The 26,155-nt window shown below is 45.3% G+C and overlaps 1 protein-coding gene across 1 annotated transcript; it reads left to right on the forward strand.

Moving 5' to 3' along the window:
- The first annotated feature begins 6,127 nt into the window (after positions 1–6,127).
- Positions 6,128–21,549, forward strand: bag4 (BCL2 associated athanogene 4). The gene is made up of 5 exons (XM_052041184.1): positions 6,128–6,320; positions 8,363–8,473; positions 11,948–12,271; positions 14,126–14,461; positions 17,896–21,549. Exons 1-5 carry the CDS (start codon positions 6,204–6,206, stop codon positions 18,394–18,396), a joined length of 1,389 nt encoding a protein of 462 aa, XP_051897144.1. The 5' UTR covers positions 6,128–6,203; the 3' UTR covers positions 18,397–21,549.
- The last annotated feature ends 4,606 nt before the right edge of the window (positions 21,550–26,155 follow it).

Below are 26,155 nucleotides of genomic sequence, written 5' to 3' on the forward strand. Positions count from 1 at the left end.
CAATGGGATGTATCGGGAAAACTCTCCACATGGAATGGATGTGGTTATTGAAGGTCAATTAATTCAGTCGCAGCACGTTACTGCTGGAGTTCCTCAGTGTCCTTGAGTCTCAGATCCAAGGGCACAGCCTAAGAGTAAAGGGACATCCCTTTAGAACTGAGGTGAGGAGGAATTTTTTCAGCCAGAGGGTGGTGAATCTCTGGAATTCATTGCTGTAGAGGGCTGTGGAGGCCAAGTCATTGGGTGTATTTAAGGCAGAGATTGATAGGTTCTTGATTGGTAAGGAGGTTAAGGGTTACGGGAGAAGGTGGGAGAATGGGGTTGATAAACCAAAATCAGCCATGATTGAATGGTGGAGCAGACTCGATGGGCCAAATGGCCTAATTCTTCTCCTATATCTGATGGTCTTGGGCCCAGCTGTCTTCAGCTTCTTCATCAATGACCTTCCTTCCATCATAGTGTTTGCTGATGATTGCTGAATGTTTTAGGCCACAATTCCTCAAACAATGTGGACCACAGGTGATGCAAGGCACAGTCACCGTGTCTAGGGAAAAGGGAAGGGATTCCAAGAGATGTCCAATAGCCTGTAGTGGCCCGTGAGCTGGAGGGGAAGCTGCAGGGGGTGGTGTTCCCATGTACCTGCTGTTGTAGCCTCCTCAGTGGCAGAAAGTTTGGGAAGTGCAGCTGGAATAGCCTTGGTGGATTGCTGCTGTTCACACTGCACCCACAGTGTGCCGGTGACAGAGGGAATGAACGGTTAGGGTGGAGGATGGGGTGGCAGTCATGGGCTGCTTTGTCCTGATGGTATCATGCTCTGTGAATGCTGTCATCATGAAGTGGGGAGGATTCCATTACACTCCTGACTTGTGCCTCATAGATAGTGGAAAGGTTTTGGGATGTCAGAATGTGACTCATTTACTACAGGATACCCAGCCTCTGACCTGCTCTTGTATCCACACTCATGCCCCAGGTGCTTGGTTTGATGAGGGGCAGGTATCATTCAGATTCCAGGTCATGAACCACTTCTAACAGAAGGAAGTCCAACCACCAACATCCATCTCCCTGTCTAGTCATGACATTCAATATCATCCCCATCACCATTAATATCTTGAGGGTCACCATTGACCAGAAACTCAACTGGACCAAGCTCATTACCGTAGCTGCAAGGGCAGTTCAGAGGCTGTGTATCCTATGGCGAAAGACGAACCTCTTGAGACTCTTAAGCCTTTCCACTATTGATGAGGCACAAGTCATGAGTGGGAGCACTCCCCACTTGCCTGGATGAAAAGAGCTCTGACACAATTCGAGGAGTTAGACACTATCAGGACAAAGCCCATGACTGCCACCCCATCCACCAACCCAACCTCCGATTCCCTCTGTCACTGGCACACCGTGGATGCAGTGGGAACGGCAACAATTCAACAGGCTATTCCAACTGCATTTCCCAAACCATAGAAAGTTTAGAACATGGCAGTACTACCCTCTGTAGCTCACAGACCACAGTAGGCTACTGGAAAAGATCAACTCAACAGGCAACTCAAATCCTGTCCCAACCTAGAATCCATTAACCTGTGGTCCCATCAGAAGGTCCAGAGACCAAACAGAAGCAGGGGCTCATGTCCAGCCATCCTCAAGCTAGTCACAGGAAAATCTACATGGCAGAAAGTAGATAAATTAGTTTACTATCCTCCTTTGTTTAAATCCCATTATAGCCTCACAGTTGCAATCAACTTCTGCAGACCAACAAACACTACTTCCTCACTTGTGGCTCCCCACCGTGACTTCCGCTCAGTTCCAGCCACCCCTCCCTTCCCATTGACCCGAGAATGGTGACTATGCCTGCAATCGCCTGTGGCCTACAGATCATTTCCTGAGCCCCTCGACCTCTCAAACCTTCTCTCCTGTCCTAGTTGACCTTGCAAAGTCCTCCCCACAAGCATGCAGGGACTGACTTCTAGATTAGGAGAACTATTCCACGGACTAATCAGGCAATGGCCTGATATTGTTGTACTCACACAATCAGGCGTGGGCTGATAAATGGTAAGTAAAAGCCACGCCACACAAACATCAGACGTGAAGGAGCCTAATCATTTTCTCTTGACGTTCAACAGCATTATGAGTGGTAATTTCCCCACCATTCATGTGCTGGGGGAGGGAGGGGGTTCACCATTGACCAGAAACTTAACTGGACCAGCAACATAAACATTGCCTCAACAAGAGCAGGTCAGAGGAGTTATTAAAAAAAACTGCAGATGCTGGAAATCTAAAAACAAATATCAGAAAATGCAGGAAGCACTTGCTGCTGGGCAACAACCATGGAGAAAGAAACAAAGTCAACATTTTAGGTCAATGAGCCTGATCAGAACTGGAAAATGAGAAAACGAGGGTGTTTTACGTTGCAGAGAGTGGGAGGGCTGGTCAGAACAGATAGGATGCTATGATAGGGTGCAGCGACCATTACTTTTAATGCTATCTCTTGGAAACAGAAAGGAAAAGAAAGAAAAGAACAAATTGAAACTGAAATCTCTTTAGAAGTGTTGCTGGATCTTCACCAACAGTCGCTCAGAAACCTGGGTCTTCATCATTGCTGAGACTAAATCTGGGAACTCCCTCCCAAACGGCACTGTGGGAGAACCTCCACCAGAAAGACTACAGCAATTCAAGAAGGAGGCACACCATCACCTTTTCAAGGGTTGTTAGGAATGGGAAATCAATAACAACCAGCCACATATCATAAATTGTGTACAGCAAATTCCCCACAGAGAGTAAAGTGCTAAAGATCAGATGACTGGTGATATTGATCAAGGGATAAATGTAGGTCAGGATACTGGGGAAAGGACCCCACTGTTCTGTTAAACAGTGCTGAGATATATTTCACAAACATCCTTGTAAAGTGGATGAGGGCAGAGTTTAAAGTCTCATTCAAAAGATCATCAACTGTGCATCATTCTCTCAAGTGAACTCAAATGTTGGCCAAGATTTTGTGGAAGGAATTCTGCCCAGAACCGTCTAAAACAGAGGTGAGAATGCCTCCTTCCATACAGTGACACTCTCACATGGATAAAATTAAATATTCTTAATGTACCCATCGAGAAACAATACACCACAAACTATAATATGTTTAAACTTAGAAAAAATTAGGAGTGGTACTGTGATCCTTTGCTTAAATCTGAGGAAATTTGGAGCCCATTTATTCAGTATTTCCATACGATGTAAACAGACCTTTTTTTGAATCCCTTTCAATAACCTTTTATTTGAATATAGAGGAGCGGAGCTAACAACATAATTTTTTTTTAACCAAAGAAATAACAGTCCGGCTTTTTTTTTTAAGTTTTTGGTTTGCTTTTGTTTTTTTTTAATTTTGGGGTTCTCTTTTCATCTAATCAAATTTCTTTTCAAATTCTTTTGTATCATGTTCACTTAGTAAGAGATTGGGAGGTTCAGATTATATATTTTACTCCGTGTTTGTATATGTCAATTGTTACTACTGTAATCCCGATCTCTTCGCACCGTGCGTATAATCACTGTTGTTATGTGTATTAATTTGAAATTTAATAAAAAGATTGAAAAAGAAAGAGAAACAATACACCGACAATGAAATTTTCCCCCTTATTCTTTATTTTGAAACTTTACTTGTTGCAAGGAGTCCAAATTTATTTTTTCAGTTCTAGGGTTTATGATGTTCAAAAGAAAATTATGTTGTGATTTTTTTAAAGAAGTGGTTGTATATGCTTCAACATTGTCTTGAGCACTCACATACTGGGCCTCACTAACATTAAGGAAGGGGTCTTCTGGAAGTCTCCTCTTGTTAGCTGTTTAACTGTTCACTGTTCTTACAATAGTGCAGTTGTTTACTTTGTGGACCAGTAGCCAGGGTTCTAGACTATTGCTTCAGTAGATGTTACATACTCTTAGAACAGATGGATGCTATTTGGCCAATTTTGCCTGCAGCAGGACTTTGAGAGAACCGGCTAATTTAGTCCCAAGCCCAACTTTCATCCCATAGCCATACAACATCATCCTCCTCAAGTCCCATGGGAACTGGTTGCACCACTGACTCAGGTAGTGAATTCCGAATCTTAACAATTATCCATTTGGGGAAATGTAGACGAGCATCACGTGTCACTACTAGTAAAACGCGGTTGTAAAGAGCATGGGGCAGATAGTTAGCCTTGTCTCATGGAGTTCCACATAATATGATAACACTGGCATGGAGAGACATCCACAGAGAAGGTCAAGAGAGGTCTGTACACACATTGTTACTGTGAGGGAGATCTGTGCATGACTGTTCTCCAATGTAAATCTTCACACAGGATGTTAATCCAAGACAGGTCTGCACATGGAACGTTCCTCCAAGGGAGATCTGTGCACAGCATTTCCATCCACATGAGAACTGCAGACAGAATTTCCCTCCAGTGGAGGTCTGCCGACAGAAAGTTCATCCGAGGGAGGTGTGGGCAGGGAACATTTGTCCAAGGAGATCTGTGCAGGGAATGCCGTGATATCCTTTCTTTGATTCTGCAGTCATTCCCTTTCTTTGGCTCTGTTTGTCTGGAAAATAATTTTTGGAGATTTTAATTTCTACATTTTCCAACATTTTTGGAGTCAGTGTTAACTGTCTTTCAAGCATGAAAACATTTGGCACCTTAAATGGGTGCCGAAGGGAATTATTTTCACTTTTATGCGATCTGGCCATTTCTGACAACATCACATTTATTGTCCTGGTGTGAAACCTCCTTCTTGAGTCACTTGTAGTCCTTTTGACAAAGGTACTCACCATAAGGTAGATACCAGTGTGGCAGCTGCACTGAAACAGCTTGGATAAAGGCACAACGTAATCTCAGACAGCAATAGACAGGATGTTTTCTGGTGCCATAGCCTTTGATGTATCCAGAGCCTTCAGCCATTTCTTGAGATCAAGGGGGAAGAAAATGGAGACATAAGAGACTGGAATGCAGAGCAACAATCTGCTGGAGGAACTCAGCGGGACGAGCTGCGTCTGTGGGGAGGAAGGAATTGTCGACGTTTTGGGTCGAGCCCCTGCATCAGGATGCTTGATGTCCTAACGCAGGGTCTTGACCCGAAACGTCAACATTTCCTTTCTCCCTACTGATGTTGCTCAACCCGTTGAGATCCTCCAGCAGAATATTTGATGCTGAAGGAGAAAGAATGTGTGATTAGCGTCAGTGTCTCCAGATGTGCATTGGTGTGTCGCTGTCCCTGAGTGTGAGTGCCTCTGCGTGTGAGTGAATGTGAGTCACTGTCTCTGGGCATGTGTGAATTTGTCAGTGTCTGAGTGTGAGTGAGTGAATCAGTCTGCGTTATGTGTGTCACTGTCACTGGGTGTGAGATAGTGTGTTGGTCTCTGGGTGTGAGTGAGTGTGTCATTCTCTGCATGTAAGTGTGTCAGTCTCTGGGCGGGAATGAGTGTGTCACTGTCTCTGGGTGTGAGTGTGTGTATCAGTGTCTCTTGTGGTGAGTGAGTGTGTCAGTGGCTGTGAGTGAGTGTGTCAGTCAGTGGGTGAACGTGTCAGTCACTGGGTGTGATTGTGTCAGTCACTGGGTGCAAATTACTGTGTCAGTCACTGGGTGTGAGTGTGTCAGTCACTGGGTGTGAGTGAGTGTGTCAGTCACTGGGTGTGTGTGGCAGTCACTGGGTGTGAGTGAGTGTGTCAGTCACTGGGTGTGAGTGTGTCAGCGAGTGAGTGTGTCAGTCACTAGGTGTAAGTGAGTGTGTCAGTCAGTGGGTGTGAGTGTCAGTGAGTGTGTCATTCACTGGGTGTGAGTGAGTGTGTCAGTCAGTGGGTGTGAGTGTCAGTGAGTGTGTCATTCACTGGGTGTGAGTGAGTGTCAGTCAGTGGGTGTGAGTGTCAGTGAGTGTGTCATTCACTGGGTGTGAGTGAGTGTGTCAGTCACTGGGTGTGAGTGTCAGTGAGTGTGTCATTCACTGGGTGTGAGTGAGTGTGTCAGTCACTGGGTGTGAGTGAGTGTCAGTCAGTGGGTGTGAGTGTGTCAGTGTCACTACCCTGTCAGCAAACGTAAGAGGAAGTGGGAGTGCCGTGCTGACTCCGATCCCCCGCCATGATTGGCCGGTGTGCCGGAAGAAGTGAGGCAGCGCTGGGGCCGATTGGCTGGTGCGGCTGTCGGTCAGCGGGCAGGGGCCGGGGCCGGGGCCGGAGCAGCCGGGTGCTGTGAGCGAGGCCATGGCCGCCACTCTGCCCCGCGGCTGGGAGATGAAGCGGGACCCCGACAGCGGCTGGCCCTACTACATCGACCACAACACCGGCACCACCACATGGAACGACCCGCGGCTCCGCAAGGTGCGGGGGGGGAAGGGGGCGAAGGAGGGGAGGGGGTGGGGGAGGGAGGGAGGCAAGGAGGGAGGGGGTGAGGGAGGCAAGGAGGGAGGGGGTGGGGGAGGCAAGGAGGGAGGGGGTGGGGGAGGCAAGGAGGGAGGGGGTGGGGGAGGCAGGGAGGGGGTGGAGGCAGGGAGGGGGTGGGGGAAGCAAGGAGGGAGGGGGTGAGGGAGGCAAGGAGGGAGGGGGTGAGGGAGGCAAGGAGGGAGGGGGTGAGGGAGGCAAGGAGGGAGGGGGTGGGGGAGGCAGGGAGGAAGGGGAGGGAAGGAGGGAGGGGGTAGGGGAGGGAGGGAAGGAGGGGGTGGGGGAGGGAGGGAGGGGGTAGGGGAGGGAGGGAAGGAGGGAGGGGGTGGGGAAGGCAAGGAGGGAGGGGATGGGGAGGCAAAAAAGAGGGAGGGGGTGGAGGAGGGAAGAAGGGAGGGGGTGAGGCAGGCAAGGAGGGAGGGAAAGAGGGGAGGGGGCGGGGGAGGGAAGGAGGGAGGTGGGGAGGGGAGGCAAGGAGGGAGGGAAGGAGGTAGGGGGAAGAGAGGGGGTAAAGGGGGAGGGAGGGAGGGGAGAGGAGGAGGGTCACTCTGCCATCGATGTCAGTCTGTTTATTGGGGAAGGATATCAGGGAATGTGGCAATGGAGTTCAAGTACATACTGGCCTGATCAATCTGAATGTCTGGGTCAGATCATGGGGCAGAACAATTCGGGTCATAGTGACAGGGAACCCGTGTTTCTCATGAAGGTCAGGAGTAGGTCGATACTGTTTTTATTTTTCTGAAGCAACTTCACAAAAACCATGAAGAAGCATATATTCTTTTCAAAAATCTCAGCAATTCAAAGTGTTTATTTGAAGATGTACCCCTTCAACCCAAAATACACAATACATCTTTGGGATAGGAGTGAAGATAGTTATAGTGGAGGTAAATAAACCTGTTCCATTTCACAGCTTTAAACAGGAGGGTAATTATTCTGCGTGGTTTGATTTTACTCAGGGGATCATCATGTTTGCTTTGGTGTGATCCATGTTGCAACATCCACTGTTGAAGTCACTGTGCCAACCTCAATAAATCTGCCCATGTGGACACACTTACTCTCCTCAGAATGGCTGTCAGTGAAGTAATCTGCTACTTATTGCTGGTGGTATAGTTCTAACTATTAAAAGTGGAAAAACTGATATGTATCAAACCAAGTGAAACCATTATTTTTCACTTCAATACCTCTTTATGTTGAATGTGAGAGCAAGATTTAAAAAAAGGATTTGAATTTGAATGTCCATCTTTTATTTTGAGTCAATTTATTATTTTGCCTGTCTGCTTTCTCTATTGGCATCTTGTAAAGTGGTGAGGTACATGCACTGCATTGAGGTGCAAGCAATTTTTTGATTCAAGTAGTTGGTGGCTGCATATTTCAGTCAGCACATTTATTCCTAACATCAGAACGTAACATAATAAATAGCAGCAGGAGTAGGCTAGTTGACCCTTGCAATTGTCCTGCTGTTTAGTAAGTTCATGACTGATCTTCTACCTTGGCACGATGTTCCTGCATTAATCCCATATCCCTTGATTCCCTTAATTACTAAAAACCTAGAGATTTCTCTTAAATGTATGCCACAACCATCTTAGGTAGTCTGATTCACTGCACTCTAGAGGAATGAAGATTCCTCAGGTAGTAGATTCACTACACTCTAGAGGAAGAAATTTCTTCTCATCTATCCTAAATGGCTGACACCTATACTGAAACTGTGAACCCTGGTTCTAGATGCTGCATCAACCTTGTTGGGGCACATAAGAATTTTGTTTGTTTCAATGAGATCCTTCCAAATTCGAGTTCAGGCCTAATATGCTCAATTACTCCTCAAACGAGAAACACACTCTGCCTATAATCAGTTGGTGAACTTCGCTGCACTTCCTCTAATATAAATATTTTTTAACTCCCTTTATTGGGTGACCAGATCTGTAGACCATGCTCCAGGTGAGGACTCACCATGCCTTATATTTGACTTTGCTTTTGTTTTCTAGGAAATGCCGTACCCAGGGTTTGCCTCCAATTACTGGTATCCCACCGGACATCAACCTGGTCCCTATCCGAATAACTATTCTCAAATGATGGACCATCAAATGCCTCCGCAAGTAAGCGGCATTTTTCATTCTTTAAAACTGTTAAATAATTTTGAGTTGCAGGTTGGAATCTCATTGACGGCTTCAGAGGGAATAATATGTATTGGCATCTGGGACAGAGCAGTTCTGATGAAAAGTCATCAGCTTGAAACTTGCTGTTTCAGGTTGATGTTTTTTGAGTTATAGGTTAAGAAGTTTTGAAGGCATGTAGCTGAGCTGCAATTTCCTACAGTTCAGTGGGATTTAATAGTAAAGCATTGGCTGGGATTTTTCCGCAGCAGGGTTTCCTTGTTGTGTTTTATTAGACTTTTGCTCGCCCTTCAGCTGAAATATTTTGCCTTGTACAGTGAAACATCGATAATCTGGCACCCTCAGGACTTTGAACACTGGCAGCTTTTCTGGACCAGTAAATATTATTCCTATTAATACAACAGTGGGCTTTTAATTCATTTTTTGTTATATGTTACATAATAGTGTAATAAATTTTTTAGTGAACCAGGTCAGTTTAAAGGGGGTGCCGGGCATGGAGCCCCAGTGAGTTTAATGATGGTGCCAGGAGTGGGGTTACAGTGGGCCAGGTGCCAAATCATCGAGATTTCTGAAAAATCACATAGATTGTCTGAGTTTTACTGTAAATAGTTGGAAGAGCAAGTTGCTAATGGAGTGGGGGGGGGGGGGCAACTGTGTATCTAGGTCCTTGGTGAACAATGGGATCAGCAATCTATTTCCTTAACCAACTTTATTCTCAATATGTGGCCTCTATACAACTAAATCCCCAGTTAAATATCTTTGTATCACTGAAAGCCACTTAACAAGATCATCAAAGAAACATTTTAAGAGTGTAAAGGAAATCATCCTCCAAGTGGAGGAGAGTTGAAAATTGTGCTCTTGGTTTCATTATTCTTATTGCAGCAGAAAGTGTAGGAACTGCATGTGAATCCTGTTAGCTTGATGCGAAGCGCTGAACTCCTGGGTTAAACTTTATGTTGATCAGCGCTTACAGCCGCCAATGTTGGTTGGTGAATTGTGATTGGTTGGATGGACATTGGAGAGTGAGGAGGAATTAGAATAAGGATGCCAATTCATTACACTTCTGTTCCCTCATTTACTGGTTGAGTTTAGTCCCTTGTACAGAAGAGGAAGAGGGGGCCTTCCTTCCCAGAATGTTATGCACAGGCATCTTTATTCCTGTCCCACAGGTCTGTGCTTGGACATGCCCTTCTTCTGGGCAAGTTACAAAATGTGGAATTGAAAGAGTCTGTCCCAACAGTTTTACTTTTCATATGACTTGTGACTTTGTGTTGCTGAGGAATTTTTTTGTCTGCTTGGAAGATGATCACAGGACTGGCCTGGAGTGACCTCAGGGCATTGCTGATGTGCTGTTTGAAGTGTCAGGACTGTGGAACAGTTTTTAGGGTAGAAACTTTGCATCAAGAGTTTGCAAATGGGTTGAGCTGAGAAAAGGAAGTGACTAGTGTGACCTTCTGCTGCATTTTGTTGATGATTCATTCTCAAGGTAAACTGACTAGTGATGACAATCAGTCCACGTGATGGTTGCCGCCCTCAAGAACAATTCAACCAAATTGCTCTTTTGTATAGCCAGGACTGTTCTGTGCCTCATCTTTTGTTAAGAAGCTTAATGTACCAGTTACTCTGTGATAACAGCAGCTGATAGTCACCTGATGAATGACATTGGATCTGGGATTGGCTGAGTTGTGGTTGGCCTGAATACATTAGAGACACAAGAGACTGCAGATGCTGGAATCTGGAGCAACAAACAATCTGCTGGAGGAACTCAGTGGGTCGAGCAGCATCTGTGGGAGGAAAGGAATTGTCAACGTTCTGGGTCAAAACCCTGCATCAGGGCTGAGAGGGGAGATGGCCAGTATAAAGAGGAGGAGGGGAGTGGTAAGGAAGGAGTGCGAGGTGATTGGTGGACTGAGGAGGGGTGTAAGATGACAGGCAGGTGGTGCCGGGTAGGGGAGGGGAGCAGGGGTGGTGTTGGGAGACAGCGGCAAGTAAATGATAGATGGAGGCAGACAGAGAGAGAGAGAGAGGAAGAAAATATGGAGAGGCAGATGGAGCGAGGTGGGAGCCCAAACACATTGTCGCATGGGATCAATAATGTGTATCAGAAACACTGGAACAAATGAAAGGGTGATAGGGTTACCTGCAAAGCACCAGAATAAGAGCTGCTGTTCATTGTCACATCGGCCTCGTCATTAATTCCATCCCCTTCAATTATTGCTTCGAGAAGAAGTGGATGGCTTGCAAATGTGGCATTCTTAATACTGATCCAGACTTCTGACACTGTAATCCTTTCCCTCACACTGGCCTGTGAGCCTGTTATCCCCGGCTTCAGCTCATCCAAAGTACTGTTCAAATCCTTTTCCCAGTTATTTCTATTTCCTGCATTAAACCCGGTCTTAGAATAATCCTTTGATTGCGCTCGGCATCCATTTTTTGATCAGATTTCGGGAATAGAGATAGGCCATTTACCCCCCTCAAACTGGTGAGCTAATCCCACATATCCATCTATTCTTAACACCTTTGGTTTTCAAAGCTCCTTTCACACTACCCCACCCCCCCACCCCCCAAATTCTGGCATTACCTTGTTCACTCTTTTTCTAGAGAAACAAAGGACCGCAGATGCTGGAATCTAGATGAAAAACACGATGATGCTGGAGGAACTCAGCAGGCCAGGCAGCATTCGTGAAGAAAAGCAGGCGGTCAACCTTTCGGGTCAGGACCCTTCTTCAGGACTGAAGACAGGAAAAGTGGAAGCCCGATATATAGAAGGGAAAAGCAGAGCAGTGATAGGTGGACAAAAGAGGGGAGGTGGGGTGGGCACAAGGTGGTGGTAGGTAGATGCAGGTAAGAGATAGTGATAGACAGGTGTGGGGGAGGAGGGGAGAGCAGATCCACCGGGGGATGGGCCAAAGGTAAGGAGGAGAAAAGGGGGTAGAACGAAGAGAGGGAGGCTAGGAAAGGGAAGAAAAGAAGAGGCATGGTTGGGGGGGGGGGTGTGGTTTGTGGGAATTACTTCATGGGAGAAGTCAAATTCAACTCTTTTTCTACTTTCTTCCATGTTCTCAGAATCCAACCCAAGGCCCTAATGCCTTCCGTTTCCCACCTTTCTAATTCCTTCTCCTGATCTGCCGTGCTCATTTCATCGCAGCTCTGCAAGTGAGGTGTGATGCCTGATGGCTGCTCCTGCTCTGATAACAGGCTCAGTGAGCTCACAAAGGGCGATGCTTGTCAGTTGCAGGATGCTGCATGGCTGTCTCGATAGGCTGGAAGTCAGTGAGGTCATGGCAAAGGGAGCTCAACAGTTGGTTCTAAAGTGTAAAATGTGGTAACTGCAGATGGTTATTTCCCTTTTCTGTCTCAAAGAAGTATATTCCTCTACATTGACGCCATTCTGTGATCATCATAGGGAACGTGCTTATGCTGAGTGTGTAATCTGTAAATCCCATTTTATTTCAGGGCTTAGTCAATGGTGTTTTCTCCTCTGGACGAGCATCATCACCGCGACCTGTCCAGGGGAACTCTTGGTATCCTCCAGGCCCAAGTGAAAACATACGGGGTGATCCTGTACCAAGTGAGAGTCACCAACAGCAGCCCTACCGCCAGCATCCTCAGCACCAGCAGCTCCCTACTCAACAAGCAGGGCTGCCAAGGCCTCCGTCCAACGGGAATGCTTCCTCTGCACAGTGGGCCCACTCACAGACCGGCCCACCCAACCAGGGTCTGCTGTCGAGGTCGCAGACGCCTGCTCATCAGTCTTATCCATCGGCTCAAGGACAACGGGTGAGTGTTGAGAATGGAGGATGTTTGGAATATAACCCATGGGCACAAGGTAATGGGAGTGGGTGACAGGGCGGCAGTATAGTGTCGTGTAGCCTACAAGACTGGAGTCTGCATGCAAGTCAAAACACTGCAGATGCTGGAGATCTGAAACAAAAACAAAAAGTGCTGGAAACACTCAGGTCAGGCAGCATCTGTGGAGAGAAATAATTAACGTCATTTAAGAGCCATGAGGTAATGATGCAGCTCTACAAAACTCTGGTTAGGCCACACTTAGAGTACTGTGTCCCGTTCTGGTCACCTCATTATAGGAAGGATGTGGAAGTGTTGGAAAGGGTGCAGAGGAGATTTACCAGGATGCTGCCTGGTTTAGAGAGTATGCATTCTGAGGAGAGACTAAGCTTTACCAAAGAGTAAAAGCTAGGGCTTTACTCTTTGGAGAGGAGGATGATGAGAGGAGACATGATAGAGGTGTACAAAATATTTAGAGGAATAGGTAGAGCAGACAGCCAGCGCCTCTTTCCCAGGGCACCAGTGCTCAATACAAAAGGGCATGGCTTTAAAGTAATGGGTGGGAATTTCAAGAGAGATATCAGAGGAAGGTTTTTTGCCCAGAGAGTGGTTGGGGCGTGGAATGCGGTGCGTGGGGTGGTGGTGGAGGCAGGTACATTGGTCAAATTCAAGAGATTTCTAGATAAGCATATGGAGGAATTTAAAATAGAGGGATATGTGGGAGGAAGGGTAGTATTAGGTGAAGTTTAAAGGTCAGCACAACATTGTGGGCCGAATTCAAGAGATTTCTAGATAAGCATATGGAGGAATTTAAAATAGAGGGATATGTGGGAGGAAGGGTAGTATTAGGTGAAGTTTAAAGGTCAGCACAACATTGTGGGCCGAAGGGCCTGTATTGTGCTGTACTGTTCTATGATTCTATGATTACTGGGAAAGTGCTGATGTTAAAGTGCTTAGACCCTTCATCAGCACTGGAAAAGATGAAGATCTTTACTTGAGATGTTAACTCTGTTTCTCTTTCTACAGATTCTGCCAGGCCTGCTGAGTGTTTCCAGAATTTTGTTTTTATCTCCAATCTATTTAATTCATTCTTGTGTAGATGGCATACCATGGAATACTTCAGAGAGATGACTCAGCTGCCTTTGTGAATGGTTGCACAAGAGCTTTGAAATCTGTAACAGGGAAGGCCAGTGAGGGCAGGTCGTTGTGCCAGCTTCTTGGTAACAAGAAAAGTGGTGCCCTTTCACTTTCTGAAAAGGCTTGCCTGGTTTCTAGATATTACAGTGGAATAGCCCTAACATGGTTCATGCTGACAGAATAAATTGCAGCATTTCCCTTCCCCTGTTTCTGATGAGATCATAAGAACCAAATCCAACCCTTTCTCTACCGATGAGATCATAAGAACCAAATCCAGTCCTCAAACTGAAATGTTAACTTTTTTTTCTCTTCAGATGCAGCCTGACCGGCATTTGTTTTATTTCAGACTTCCAGCATCTGCAGCTTTTTGCTTTCCATATCTCACTTGATAGAAAGTCACTACAAGTCACAAATATCAGTTTGCGTTCCTTGTATTTCTTTTTCCTACCTCCTTAGTCCAATGGTGCTTTGTCTGATGGCAACACCTCTTTATAGCATCTCTGATTAGCTCAACTGGTTACTGACTGGGAATGTAACATGTAGCTTAGCACTGTATAGACAACTGATTTTGAAAGAATGACTTGGATGGGTTGCTGTGTGCAATGCTAACAAGCAATTCCAGAGTGTTAGTTATTTATCCTGTTAAGATTGGGTTACAAACTTAACTTTTAATAATAAACCTCTTGAATTTTGTTTCTCACTAAATAGGAGCTGTATGATCAACAGCCTCCATACCCAGTAACGACATCTCAATACCACTTTGGAAGCCCAGGTTCTGCCCCTCAACAGCCCCTGTATCCTCCTCAACATCAGCCTGCACCCGGCCCACAATCCCAGCCCTGGCAACCCTCGATGCAAGCATCCACTCTTCCCACAGCAGGAGTGCCGTCCCATGACCCCTGGGCCCAAGTCCGAGTTCCAGGACTGCAGTCATCTGCAGAGCAGTTCAGTCATCCGATGTCAGCTTTTGGGGGCAACGTTGTTTCAGGACCAACACCTAGCTGGCAGAGACTCAATCCGTCGCCATCTGTATACGATCAGAAAGTAAGTAAATACAGGGCCCGTGCACAAAAGTGGCTTTGTAGAGACATGGCTTTAAGTGAACTGTGTACAGGGAAACTTTGTGGGGATTGCTTTTCTCCCAATAGAATTGGTAAAGGAAAATAATTCTCCATAGAATTGACACTCAAATTTGGGTAATATGATAATAAACTCGGCATCCTTTGAAAGTTTATCTTCCCCATTAGATGTGGGGCTTTCTGAATACATTACATAATTCTGTAATTTTCTTAGACATCTCCCTAGTTGTAAATGTGAGTTTCTTCCTGTCTAGGATGAGAGAAATTTGGTTCAAGTCTTATCCAGTGTTACTTGGAGGAAACTGAGAATGAAAAGCAGGTGTCCATCACAGTACCTGTTTCCTAATCACAGAATGGCATTGTGTTCTGAGTTCCTTCTCCCATTTTGCTCTAGTACAGTTTCTGAGAACATAAGAGAGAGAAGGGGGAAAGATTCACCACTTTGTGTCTGTCTTTCATTCAATAAGACCATGATTGATATCTTATGTCAACCCCTCCTCCCTTTGGATAGAATTGGATATATACCATTGGATACGTTGCTGTGTGTAATGCTAACATGCAATTCCAGAGTGTTAGTTATTTATCCTGTTTGGGTTGCAAACTTAACTTTTAATTAATAAACCTCTTGTATTTTGTTTCTCATTAAATAGGAGCTCAAATAGGAGATATATACATATACCTCAAAACATTGGATCCAAAACCCTTTATCCAAATATTTATTGTCCTTTGTCTTGAATATACTTAATGACTTAGTCTCTGTAGCTCTCTTTGGAATTTCACAGATTTACTACTGTCCAGGTGAATAACTTCTCATCTCTGCTCTGAATGGCTAGTCCTTCATCTTGAGACTGTGACACCTGTTTCTAGACATCCCAGTTAGGGCAGTCATCATTCCTGCATCTACCCTGTCAACCTCCCTCAGAGTTCTGGAACAACAAACAAGATGCTGGAGGAACTCAGTGGGTCAGGTAGCATGACTGCAGAGAAATGGACAGTCGATATTTTGGGTCGAGACACTTCATCTTGTCCCCATCAGGGCATCAGAGTTCTATTTCCATAAGATCACCTTTCATTCCTAGAAAGTCAAGAAAATATAAGTTTAGTTTATTTAATGTCTCCAAAATAAACCACCTCTTCCAAGCAACTCTTTCCTCTACCCCAAATTCCAGGAATCAATCTGGAGCACCTTATTTGTTGTTCCTCTTTTGCAAGGATATCCTTCCCCAGGTAGGGGACCAGACCTGTATACAATGTACAGGTGTGATTTCACCAGATATAATTGGAGTAAAATGTTTATATTGTACACAATGTCCTCTTGCAATACAGAAAAACATATCATTTCCCTTCCTAATTGCTGTATCTCCATGCTATCTTCAGTGGTTCATGTACAAGGCCTCCTAGGTCTATCCAAAACATCAAGTTCTTTCAGTCTTTCACCATCTTAAAGAATACCCTGCTTTTCAATTTTTTTTCTACCTAATTGGATGGCCTCACATTCTTCCACTTTAAGTTCTACATACCAAGCCTTCACCCATTTACTTAACCTTTCTGTATATTCCTGAAGTGCCTCTGCATCCACCTCACAACCCTCACTTGTACTTGCAATCCATTACTCTTGGTCCTCAAACAGATCATTAATATGGATTAATACAGCTTGGGACCCACCATGCCAGAGCCACCTAACTCCAATAATCTGTTTATTCCTGCTCTGTTTTCTACCCATTAACCCAATCTTAATTCATGTTAATATATTATCCCCAAACTTTAACTTTAATTTTGCATAATAACGTTGTGTGGCATTTTATTAAAAGCCTGAATCCAAATATACAACATCACTGGTTCCTCCTTGTCTGTTCTATTAGTGACAACCTCAAAAGACCTATATAGACCTTAGAGGTTTATAAAGTTATGAGGGGCATAGATAAAGTGGCTGGTCACGTTCTTTTTCCCAGGGTAGGGAAGTCTTTAGAGGGCAAAGGTTTGTGAAGAGGGCAAAAAAGGGGACCTGAGGGGAAACCTTTTCACATAGAGGGTGTTGGGTGTATGGAACGAGCTGCCAGAGGAAGTGGTGAAGGTGGGTGCAATTGTAACATTTAAGAGACATTTAGACGTGTACATGGGTAAGAAAGGTTTAGAGGGATCCGGGCCAAACACAGAAATGGGACTAGCTCAAGTAGACAACTTGGTTGGCATGGACAAGTTATGCAGAAGGACCTGTTTCTGTGCTGTATTACTATGACTCTTTCTAAAAAAAAAACTCCAACAGATTTGTCAGAAATATCCCTTTCACAAATCCTTGTTGACCAATCCAATGATTTTCTCAGTGCCCTGTTACTACTTCCTTCATTCCAGCATTTACAGTACTTCTGATGTCAGGTGAATGGTCTGCTTCCCGTCTTTTCCGTTTAAATAGTGGGGCTAGTTTGCTATCTTATCTGTGGGAATCACTCTGGAATGAATCTGTAGAATCTGTCGAAGATGACAACCATTGCATCCACTTTTTCTTTGGCCTCCTCTCTCATACCTTGAGATGCAGATGATCTGGTCCTGTGGATTTATTAGCTTTTGGTCCCATTAGTTTGCCCAATATTTACTTTACCATTGCTAATTGCTTTCAGGTTGTTTATTCTATGCTGCTGTTCTCCACTGCTTCTGGGGGTCATTTCTGTGTCTTCCCTGAAGACAGACAAAATATGTTAAATTTCTTTGGGCTATGCATATAGGACCTTGAGGGCCCTCTGACATTGAAGGTGGAAAGGATGTTTTCTCTTGCGAGAGAATCTAGAACGAGGGGTCACAGGTTAAGACCGGTGAGGTGATCTCTCTTTTTCTGCTGGTTGAGAGTCTGGAATTCTTCACAGGCTGGTAGAAGCAGAGTCTTTGAATATTTTTAAAACAGAGGAAGGTAACTGCTTGATAAGCAAGAGGATTAAAGGTTTCTGGGGGGAAGGCAGGAATGGAGAGTTGAGGATGTAATCAGATCAGCCATGATCTTATTAAATGGGAGAGCAAGCTCAAGGGGCAGAGTAAGTACTGCTCCTAATCCATATGTTCTGAAAATGCAAAGAGAGTCAGCACGAGAGGTTTATTAAGAGGTGGTTTCGATTATCTTTTTGGATGTGATTCCAGGTTAATCTGTGCAGAAGGCATCTTTCACAGCTGGAGTTCTACCCCTGGAATACAGATGAAATTGCTCTTATCCAACCCATTTAAAATCAGCATCTGATTTCTTTAGCCATTAGAAGTCTTATTAATGATAAATCCAGTTGCAAAATAGAATTCCCAAAGCACCTGTTAAAAATAATCCCACAATTCCATTTCTTAGGGACTAAATTGTATTTATTATGTTTTGGGAATGGGCTGTCTGTGTTAAAATGGTTCTTACTGTTTTGTTTTAAGGATGTTCCATATTCCTTAAATCACCAAGACCCTCTGCCTCGCCTGAACAACACAAACTTCCCAGGGAATGACCAGCAGCCCACAGGCTACCTCCCAACCCGAACCCCAGAGCAGCTGCCAAGCACCTCCCAAGGCCCACGGATGGAATACAGTGCTCCTCCTACCGTGTACAAGGCCCGTGCAGAGAACAAGGGTGCTGGGGAGAAACCTGCTGCTGCCGCAAACAATGGAATGGAGCAGGCTGAAGTGCCCATGCACCCAGGCCAAGTTAAAGTGGAGCAAGTCTTGAACAATGTGCAGCAGCTGGAAGCAGAGGTGAATCAGTTTGATGGAAAGAGAGGAGACAAGACTTACCGCTTACTGGAGGAGCTTCTGACAAAGCAGCTTCTGGAAGTGGATTCGGTGGAAACTAATGGTCAAGAGCACATTCGGCAGGTTCGGAAAGAGGCAGTCCACAAGATTCAAGGTGTGCTGGAGAAACTGGAGAAGATTGCAAGGTAGAAATTGAGGGTAGCAAAAGGAAAGTTCACCAACCACTGTCAGGAGTACAAGTTCAAATAACTTTACAGCTCTGCTGATTCACCAGGAGAACTGGATTGACAGACCAGGGCAACGAGTCCCTTGTTGCCAGTAAACTATTAACCTGACCTCACTGTGTATGAATCATTCTTGTGCAGACTAGGTTGTTTGGTTTACAGGTACATTGGAAACAAACCTAGTGTGCTCAACAGGATTAAACTGTCCAAATAAAGAATTTCAGTTTAGTAGTGAGCATTGTAAGAAAACGTGACCAATTTCATGAATTCCCCCTTTAAGACACATCTGAACATCTTTGTATCAACATTAGACTGATTAAAGGCTTCATCGCATTTGTCGTTTAAAATATTATTTCACCATGCTTTGGTGAAGATAGTAAGGTGAGTGACTCCAAAAAAGGATAAGTAAATTGTTTTCTTAGGTGAACCCTGCTCTTGGAGGTCTAATGGGTCTTTAAACTTGTTATGTCACTAACTTGCCCCTTTATGAAGACATTGCAATGATATTTCTGAACACACGCCATATTTTACAGATAAACAGTCTAATGAAGTCTAAATGTATTTGTATGCTAAGTGAGATTTAAAGGACTGAATCTGAAGACTTCGAGTTCCCTCTCCAATTGCAATTGGAGCTGAAGACTGCTTGGAAAATCAAAGCTGCAAGTGCACAAAATCTGAAAGAGAATTAGCTACAAGAATGGGGATTCAGCAGCTGGATAAAGCAGGCACATTAACAGTAGGCAGCATGGTGCTGCTTTAGATTCTCCTGCCGTGCTGGAACCTGAATCAATAATCTGCCTGTTCTTAGCCCACTTGCACACTGGTTGATGCAGCAACAGTACTATGTTTTGGTGTCAGTACCTTTCACTAATTGGTGCTGGGTTACACAATAATTGCTATGAATTGCTGTGATTTAGGAGGGTGATCCAGCCCCAGGAGAAGAACATAAGATGAATGAGAGGCTGGCCAGAGTTCACTGTTGACTTGCATCCCTTCGTCAATGATTGAATACAGTGGAAGTCATATTGCCATGAGTACATTGACATACTGTCATCGAACCACCTCCAAGTGTGGCGTGGCTCACTGTACCAACCAGTTTCTCCAGAGCTCTGATCATACTTATTACTGTTGGGAATGTACTTGAGACCTTGGATAGTGAATTATTTTCCCCTTTTTAAAAAGATCTTCTTCTTTTGCCCTCCTGGTTTCTGGACTCTCATTCCAAGTTGATACATGGATTTGTAAAGGAAGGAGATGCCACAAGGGAAATGTATAGCCTGACCGAGGCGGATCAGACACTTTCCACCTTGCTGATTGTGTGATTTGCGTCCCGACACTTGATGTGAGAAGAATATCGCTGGGCAGTGTGAGATGAAAGCAGAATGAGGTGTGTGGTGGCAGTGTTGGCGATGTGTGACTATGGATTAATCAGCTGCCTGTTAAGCACTCTTTGGTTTTTTTTCCCCTCTTTTTGCAATTGCAGAGCCTCCATGCCACATGGAGAATGTGGAGACTTGGATGGCTGTGGAATGTCCAGTAGAAATAAAAATGAAGCCAGCCGTATAAATTCGTTTTCTTTTTGCCTCACTCGTGTTCCAGAAGTCCCATGGTGTGGCAACCTGGTACCAGAGGGAGGAATCCAGATACTGAAACCCTTTCTGGTTTTCTCCATTCTGTTTCTCAATCTCAACCCTCCAAGCCTCGGCCTATTTTTTTTTGTGTGGAGCAAATTCTCATGCTGCCCGGGACTCTCTCCATCCTGCCTGCCCTGTAAAACTGTGGAGACATTAAAAATGACTATTATCTGCACAGCGATGAGTGCTGCGGGTCGATTACACTGTGAAGCAAACCATCCCTGCCTCGCGGTGCAGCAGTTCTCTGTCTTGCTCTTTTGGATGGTGGTGACTAATATGGACATCCAAGTTGTCAGTTTGTGCTTTTTGTGAAGAATGCGTTTAAGATCTCAGCATTGAACAGTTAACTGCTTGATGGCGAGTGTTTTTTGTTGACTGCATCAGGAGCAGAGACTGAGCTCCCTGTTGAGTGTGGGTGGGATGGGGGGGAGAGAATGCAGAAGCAAAGAGCATTTGCAAAGCCGCCTCACTCCAGCAAGCCATGTGGGGTGTGCGGAGACTTTGTTTGCCATGGAATGTTCCAGAACCAGGTTCCTCTCTTCCATCCCCCTCCAATAGAATTAGCATAATGGGAAATCAGAAGGCTGGTCAGTGTTTGCATGCGTGCTTTCTGTACAACAGATGATTGCTTATCTGCCCTCTGCCGTAATATAGTGGCCTTCAGCACAGGTGTTTTGTCCAGAGTATATTTAACTTTAGCAGCTATCTCTTAGTACGTTCATCCATTAGCCCCTGCTCCTTTCTCCTTGTATAAACCTGTGTTGCAAACCTTCCTTTTGATTATAATCCATAATGTTTAAAGTTGCAGGACCCGTGAACATATGCTTGTGATAATAACTGTCCGGTTCTTTAGGAATGGGTGATTTGTTAATACTAGTTGTGGGGTAGTGTCAAATATGTTGTCCTCGTGCACCAGGCTATATGCAGTTTTATATATAAATATCTATATTCTATATGCATGACAGAACATTTTATATTTTGTTAACACTTTGAAGAATCAAGTTTGATTGGAATACAGAAGCATGAAGTCTAATGATATGAATGTACGGGCACACAGACACACCCACCCAAACTTGACTCATTACTGGATTTTGAGTTTAAGTATCTGCTCTGGAAGTACAGTCATATCCACAAGGGTCCTTTCATCACCTTTATTTTCCTTATGATTTTATTGTGTAGCAATCTCAGGTATTTTCCAGTTCTTTAGTCACGAATTGCAGAACTAAAAATAGGTAGTGGGGACTCACTTGTTTCAAGAAGTGAGAAAATGTTTCTAAAAATTAATTTTTGATGAGAAAAAAATATATCTTTTATCTAAAAGCATAGTGCTTCTTGTGATGTTGGCCAAGCTATTTGTTAATGGCGATTTGTGTGTTGCCTTCCTTCACCTGAATGTCGCAGTGTGCTCTGATGTATAAGTGTTGGACTGTGGTTGTCTTCCACTCCTTGGCTTGCTCTGATTTGTGCAATAAACGTCTGCTTGTGTTTAATTCTGATTTGTAAACACATTTCTTTTCACTGAGAATGATCCGCAGAAAGTGCAAAGATGATCGGGGCTGAGCCAGAGAGAGGGAAATTTATGATGGGGGTGGGGACATTGAAACAATTTATCCAGAGTGTTTGAGGGGAGCTGGAGGAGGGGAGGTTTCAGGGGAGACATTTCAGAACAAAGGGCTAAGTGGTAGAGGCAAGGCTGTCAATGTTGGAGCCAAGGGAAGGGGAATATGAGGTTAGTGCAGGGTGAAGAGTGAAAGGTGTGTGTACAGATCCTTTAGGTCCCTTAGAACATCGCAAAATGCCCTACAGTTAATGAAGTGTTCTTGAACTAAAGGAACTGCTGTAATGTAGGAAGCAGCAGCGTAGCAAGATGCTGCAAGCTGAAGTAGTAATAATCAGATAATGAGTAGCACTGGATAAGGATAGAAGATTGACCAGAACACCCAGGTAACACACCTTCTTGTGTCTGTAGAACATTTTACATTCGCCAAATGAGGCTATCAGTTAATGTCACGTTCAAATTCATCATGCTGTGCTCACTTCCTGAGGGATCTTTCACTGAGGTCATTTATTAAATCTGTGTCATTATCCATTATTTGGAGTCATCGAGTAATACAGCACGGAAACAGGCCCTTCAGCCCCACTCGTCCATGCCGACCAAGATGCCCATCTGAGCTACTTTGACCCATATCCCTCCAAACCTTCCCTACCCATGTATCTGTCCAAATGTCTTAAATGGTGATATTGCACCTGCCTCAACCACTTCCTCTGGCAGCTCGTTGCATATATGGACCACCCTCTGGGTGAAGAAGTTGTCTGGGAGGGGGCAGTTCCTGCACTACCTGCCTTCCTCCACTCTGCCTGGTGGCCCCTTCTTGCCTGTGTCAGACTTGCCTGTGATGTGTTTGCCCCACTAACATCTTAGTATCACGGAACCTCCACAGTGAATCCATCCACAGCTCCATAATGTAATTAGCCAGTGGATGCACTCCCTGCACACGTGGTCACTGCACTCACTGGAAGTGTGTCTGACTCCCCACATTGTGCAGGAGGAGAGTTCCATAGTTGTGAGCTCTCCTGCCATGAATTAACCTTGAATTAAACTTTTAAAGAATGCTAATTATGCTGGGGGACCTTATTCCAGTCCAGACCCTTTAAAGTCCTTTCATTGTAGATGGTCAGTACAGTTCTGAATGTATGCTATATCGTTAGTGCTGGGATATTTGAGATGCAAAATAAACTCGAGACCTAGTCTAGCAGTTGGTTACAGATCTGTCTTCAGAGACACTCTTGTGCCTTAGCCAACATTTATTCATCAGCACCCATTGCCAAGCCAAATTATTTAATTACTGTTAGTGGGAGCTTACTCCTGCACGTTGGTCCCGTTGCAGCAGTGTTTGGGATGACCCAGATTGGGAAAGGAACCATTAGAATGACAGGTGTTGTGATTCCAGAAACCTGAATGGGACTAGTTTAGATGGGCAGCAAACAATCTGCTGGAGGAACTCAGCAGGTCAGGCAGCATCTGTGGGACGAAAGGAATTGGTATTTGGTATTGGTTTATTATTGTCACTTGTACAGTGAAAAACTTGTCTTACAAACATTGTACAGGTCAATTCAGTACACAGTGCAGTTACATTGAGTTAGTACAAAGTGCATTGGTGTAGTACAGGTAAAAACAATAACAGTACAGAGTAAAGTGTCACAGCTACAGAGAGAGTGCAGTGCAATAAGGTGCAAGGTCACAACAAGGTAGATCGTGAGGTCAGAGTCCATCTCATCGTATAATGGAACCGTCCAATAGTCTTATCACAGTGGGGTAGAAGCTGTTGGGTCGAAACCCTGCATCAGGACTGTATAATGGTTATACTAAATTAGGACTAAACAGGAGTTCTGATGCAGGGTTTTGACCTGAAACATCGACAGTTCGTTTCCTCCCACAGATGCTGCTCGACCCGCTCAGTTCCTCCAGCAGATTGTTGCTCCAGATTCCAGCGTCTGCAGTCCCTTGCGTCTCTCCTGCTTAGATGGACATCTTAGTCAGAATGGATGAGTTGGACTGAAGGGCTGTTTCCGTGCTGTATGGCTCTATAAAATCTGATGAACAATCAGAAGGTTTGGGATTACACTACTTGGAGTAATTTCCCTGGAGGATATGTTGGGAATAGTTTGCGAACAGCTTCTTGCCCTCCGCCATCAGGTTTCTGAATGGTCCATGAACACTACTTCGTTATTCCTCTTTTTTATTGCACTATTTGTCTACCTCGTAATCTATAGTAATTATATGCGTTTGCGCTATACTGCTGCCACAAAACAACAAATTTCAGGACATACAAGTCAGTGACAATAAACCTGATTCTGATTCTAAAGCAGGGCCTGCCCTTGAGATGATTTGAAGCTGGAAAATAGAATGAGTATAAATGGTACTAATGGACCAGGTGCACACAGTAGGTCAAAAAGTCAATTTCCATGCTGAGAGATTAGAACACAGAACAGTACAGCACAGAAACAGGCCCTTCGGCCCACAATGTCTGTGCCAACCGCACCTGGTCTACAAGCCTCTGTTCCCTCCCTTTTCATGTATCTGGCTGGACGATTCTATAAAGCTAAGTGGGAAATGGAATCGTAAACTAGAGGGCACGGGTATAAGGTGAGAGGAGAAAGATTTAAAAAGTTGAGGGGCAACTTCACGCAGAGGGTGGTGCATGAGCTACCTGAGGAAGGTACAATAACGACACTAAAAGACACTTGGTCAGTGTCTTTTAAGTGTCGTCATTGTAGTAAAGTTTTAGAGGGATAAGGGCCAAATGGGGCTAGTTTAGAGGGTCGGTATGGACGAGTTGGGCCGAAGGGCCTGTTTCTCTGCTGTAGGACTGAAGTATTCTGGTGGGGGCGTGGTCTTGTAAGGTAGAATCTTTTTTTGGAATTGTGACTTTTTTGGGAGGAGGGGGCAATGCGTGTGGGGTATTTGGGAACGGAGGGGGAAGGTAACCCACTCCGGGAGAGGGGGGGGGGGGTTGCTGCTGCCCGGCGTGGTTCCCGAATGCCCTGGGCGTGGAATGCGCCTGGTTGTGACGGGCAGGTGCCCTGGAACATGTTTTCATTGGAAACTCGGCCACTGCACAGGCTCCAACGGTCGTGGGGACCCGGGAAGGTCTGGCAGAGGGGCGCCGTTCACTGCTGGGCTGGATGGAGCTCTTTCAGTCGCAGTCCGAGTACACGGTGCGGGGGGCTGACAGCTGCCTGTCCTGCAGTCGGTCCAGCGGCAGCATGCAGATCAAGGCGGGTGAGTGTGAGCACGGCCGAGGATTCCACTCCCTCCCCGCCATCCATTCCCTCCCCTCACATCCGAAGTGAAATCTGCAGCCCCAGCCCGGCCGATACTTACCCCTCCGATACCTTGAGCAACACACACAAAATTCTGGAGGAACTCAGCAAGTCGGGCAGCATCTAGGGAGGGAAATGAACAGTCGACGTTTGGGGTCGAGACCCTTCATCAGGACTGGAAACGAAGAGGGCAGAAGCCAGAATAAAAGGGTAGGGGGGGGAAGGCAGGTGATAGGTGAGCCCAGGTGAGAGGGGGAAGGTAGGTAGGTAGGTGTGTCCGTCCAATACCTTCTCAGGTTCCTTGGCCATTACCACTTGCTTTTAGTGGGGCTGGGTTGCCTCCATTATCTCTGGCGGTTGCCTATTTTCTAACAGCCTCTACACCACATGCCCCTCCCTGCCTGGGATGTGCAGAGGACTGGAGAGAAGCTGTGTTGGGAAAGTCATGTAGATTCTATAGCATCTGGGCCATAGCGAAGAGCACAAGAAAATAGCTCCTCAATCCTGCCCGGCCGTTCAATATGATCATGGCTGATCTGCCCCAGGCCTCCTCTTCTGTGTTAGTTCCCCACAGCCCTCAATTCCCAAATCTTGCAAAAATTTATCTACCTCCTCTTTAAGTACCCCCTGATGACCTAGACTCCACAACCCTCTGAGGTAGAGAACTCCAAAAATTTGATGCCTTCTGCAAGAAGGAAAATTTCTGCACGCCTCCATTTGACATGACCAGCCCCTTGTGACAATGTCCCCTCGTTCAAGACTCTCCCACTGGTGAAATCATCTCAGCATCTACCCTGTCACGCCCCCTCAGAATCTTGTATTGCTCAGCAAGGTCACACCTCGTTCTTCTGGACTCCACAGAATACAGACCCAACCTGTTGAGCCTCTCTTAAGATGGCGACCCTGTCATCCGAGGAATTAGTCTGGTAAAGCTCTTGCGGACTGACTCCGATGCTGCTACATTTTGTTCATTAGTGAACTCACAACATTCACATGGAGGAGCACTTGAATCACTGAGGTATACCAGGCTAAGTCCAAGTCTGGTAAATGAAATGAATATGGATGAGTTCTCAATGGTCAGTATGGACACAGTGGGCCGGAGTGTCTGTTTTTATGCTGCATGATTCTATAGCCAATCTAGTGAACAAGATCTCGACCATCCCTTTGCCTCCACAGATGCTGCTCGACCTGCTGAGTTCTTCCAGTGTTTTTTTTGCTCCAGATTGCAGCATCTGCAGTCTCTTGTGTTTGGACATTTCTACACTT

This window comes from Pristis pectinata, chromosome 29 (assembly GCF_009764475.1).
Source record: "Pristis pectinata isolate sPriPec2 chromosome 29, sPriPec2.1.pri, whole genome shotgun sequence".
Classification (NCBI taxonomy): Eukaryota; Metazoa; Chordata; class Chondrichthyes; order Rhinopristiformes; family Pristidae; genus Pristis; species Pristis pectinata.

Coding starts and splice junctions, on each gene's coding strand:
- bag4 (XM_052041184.1), top strand. CDS start 6,204: ATGGCCGCCACTCTGCCCCGCGGCTGGGAGATGAAGCGGGACCCCGAC. Junction 6,321..8,362: donor ACGACCCGCGGCTCCGCAAG/GTGCGGGGGGGG, acceptor TTTGTTTTCTAG/GAAATGCCGTACCCAGGGTT. Junction 8,474..11,947: donor ACCATCAAATGCCTCCGCAA/GTAAGCGGCATT, acceptor ATTTTATTTCAG/GGCTTAGTCAATGGTGTTTT.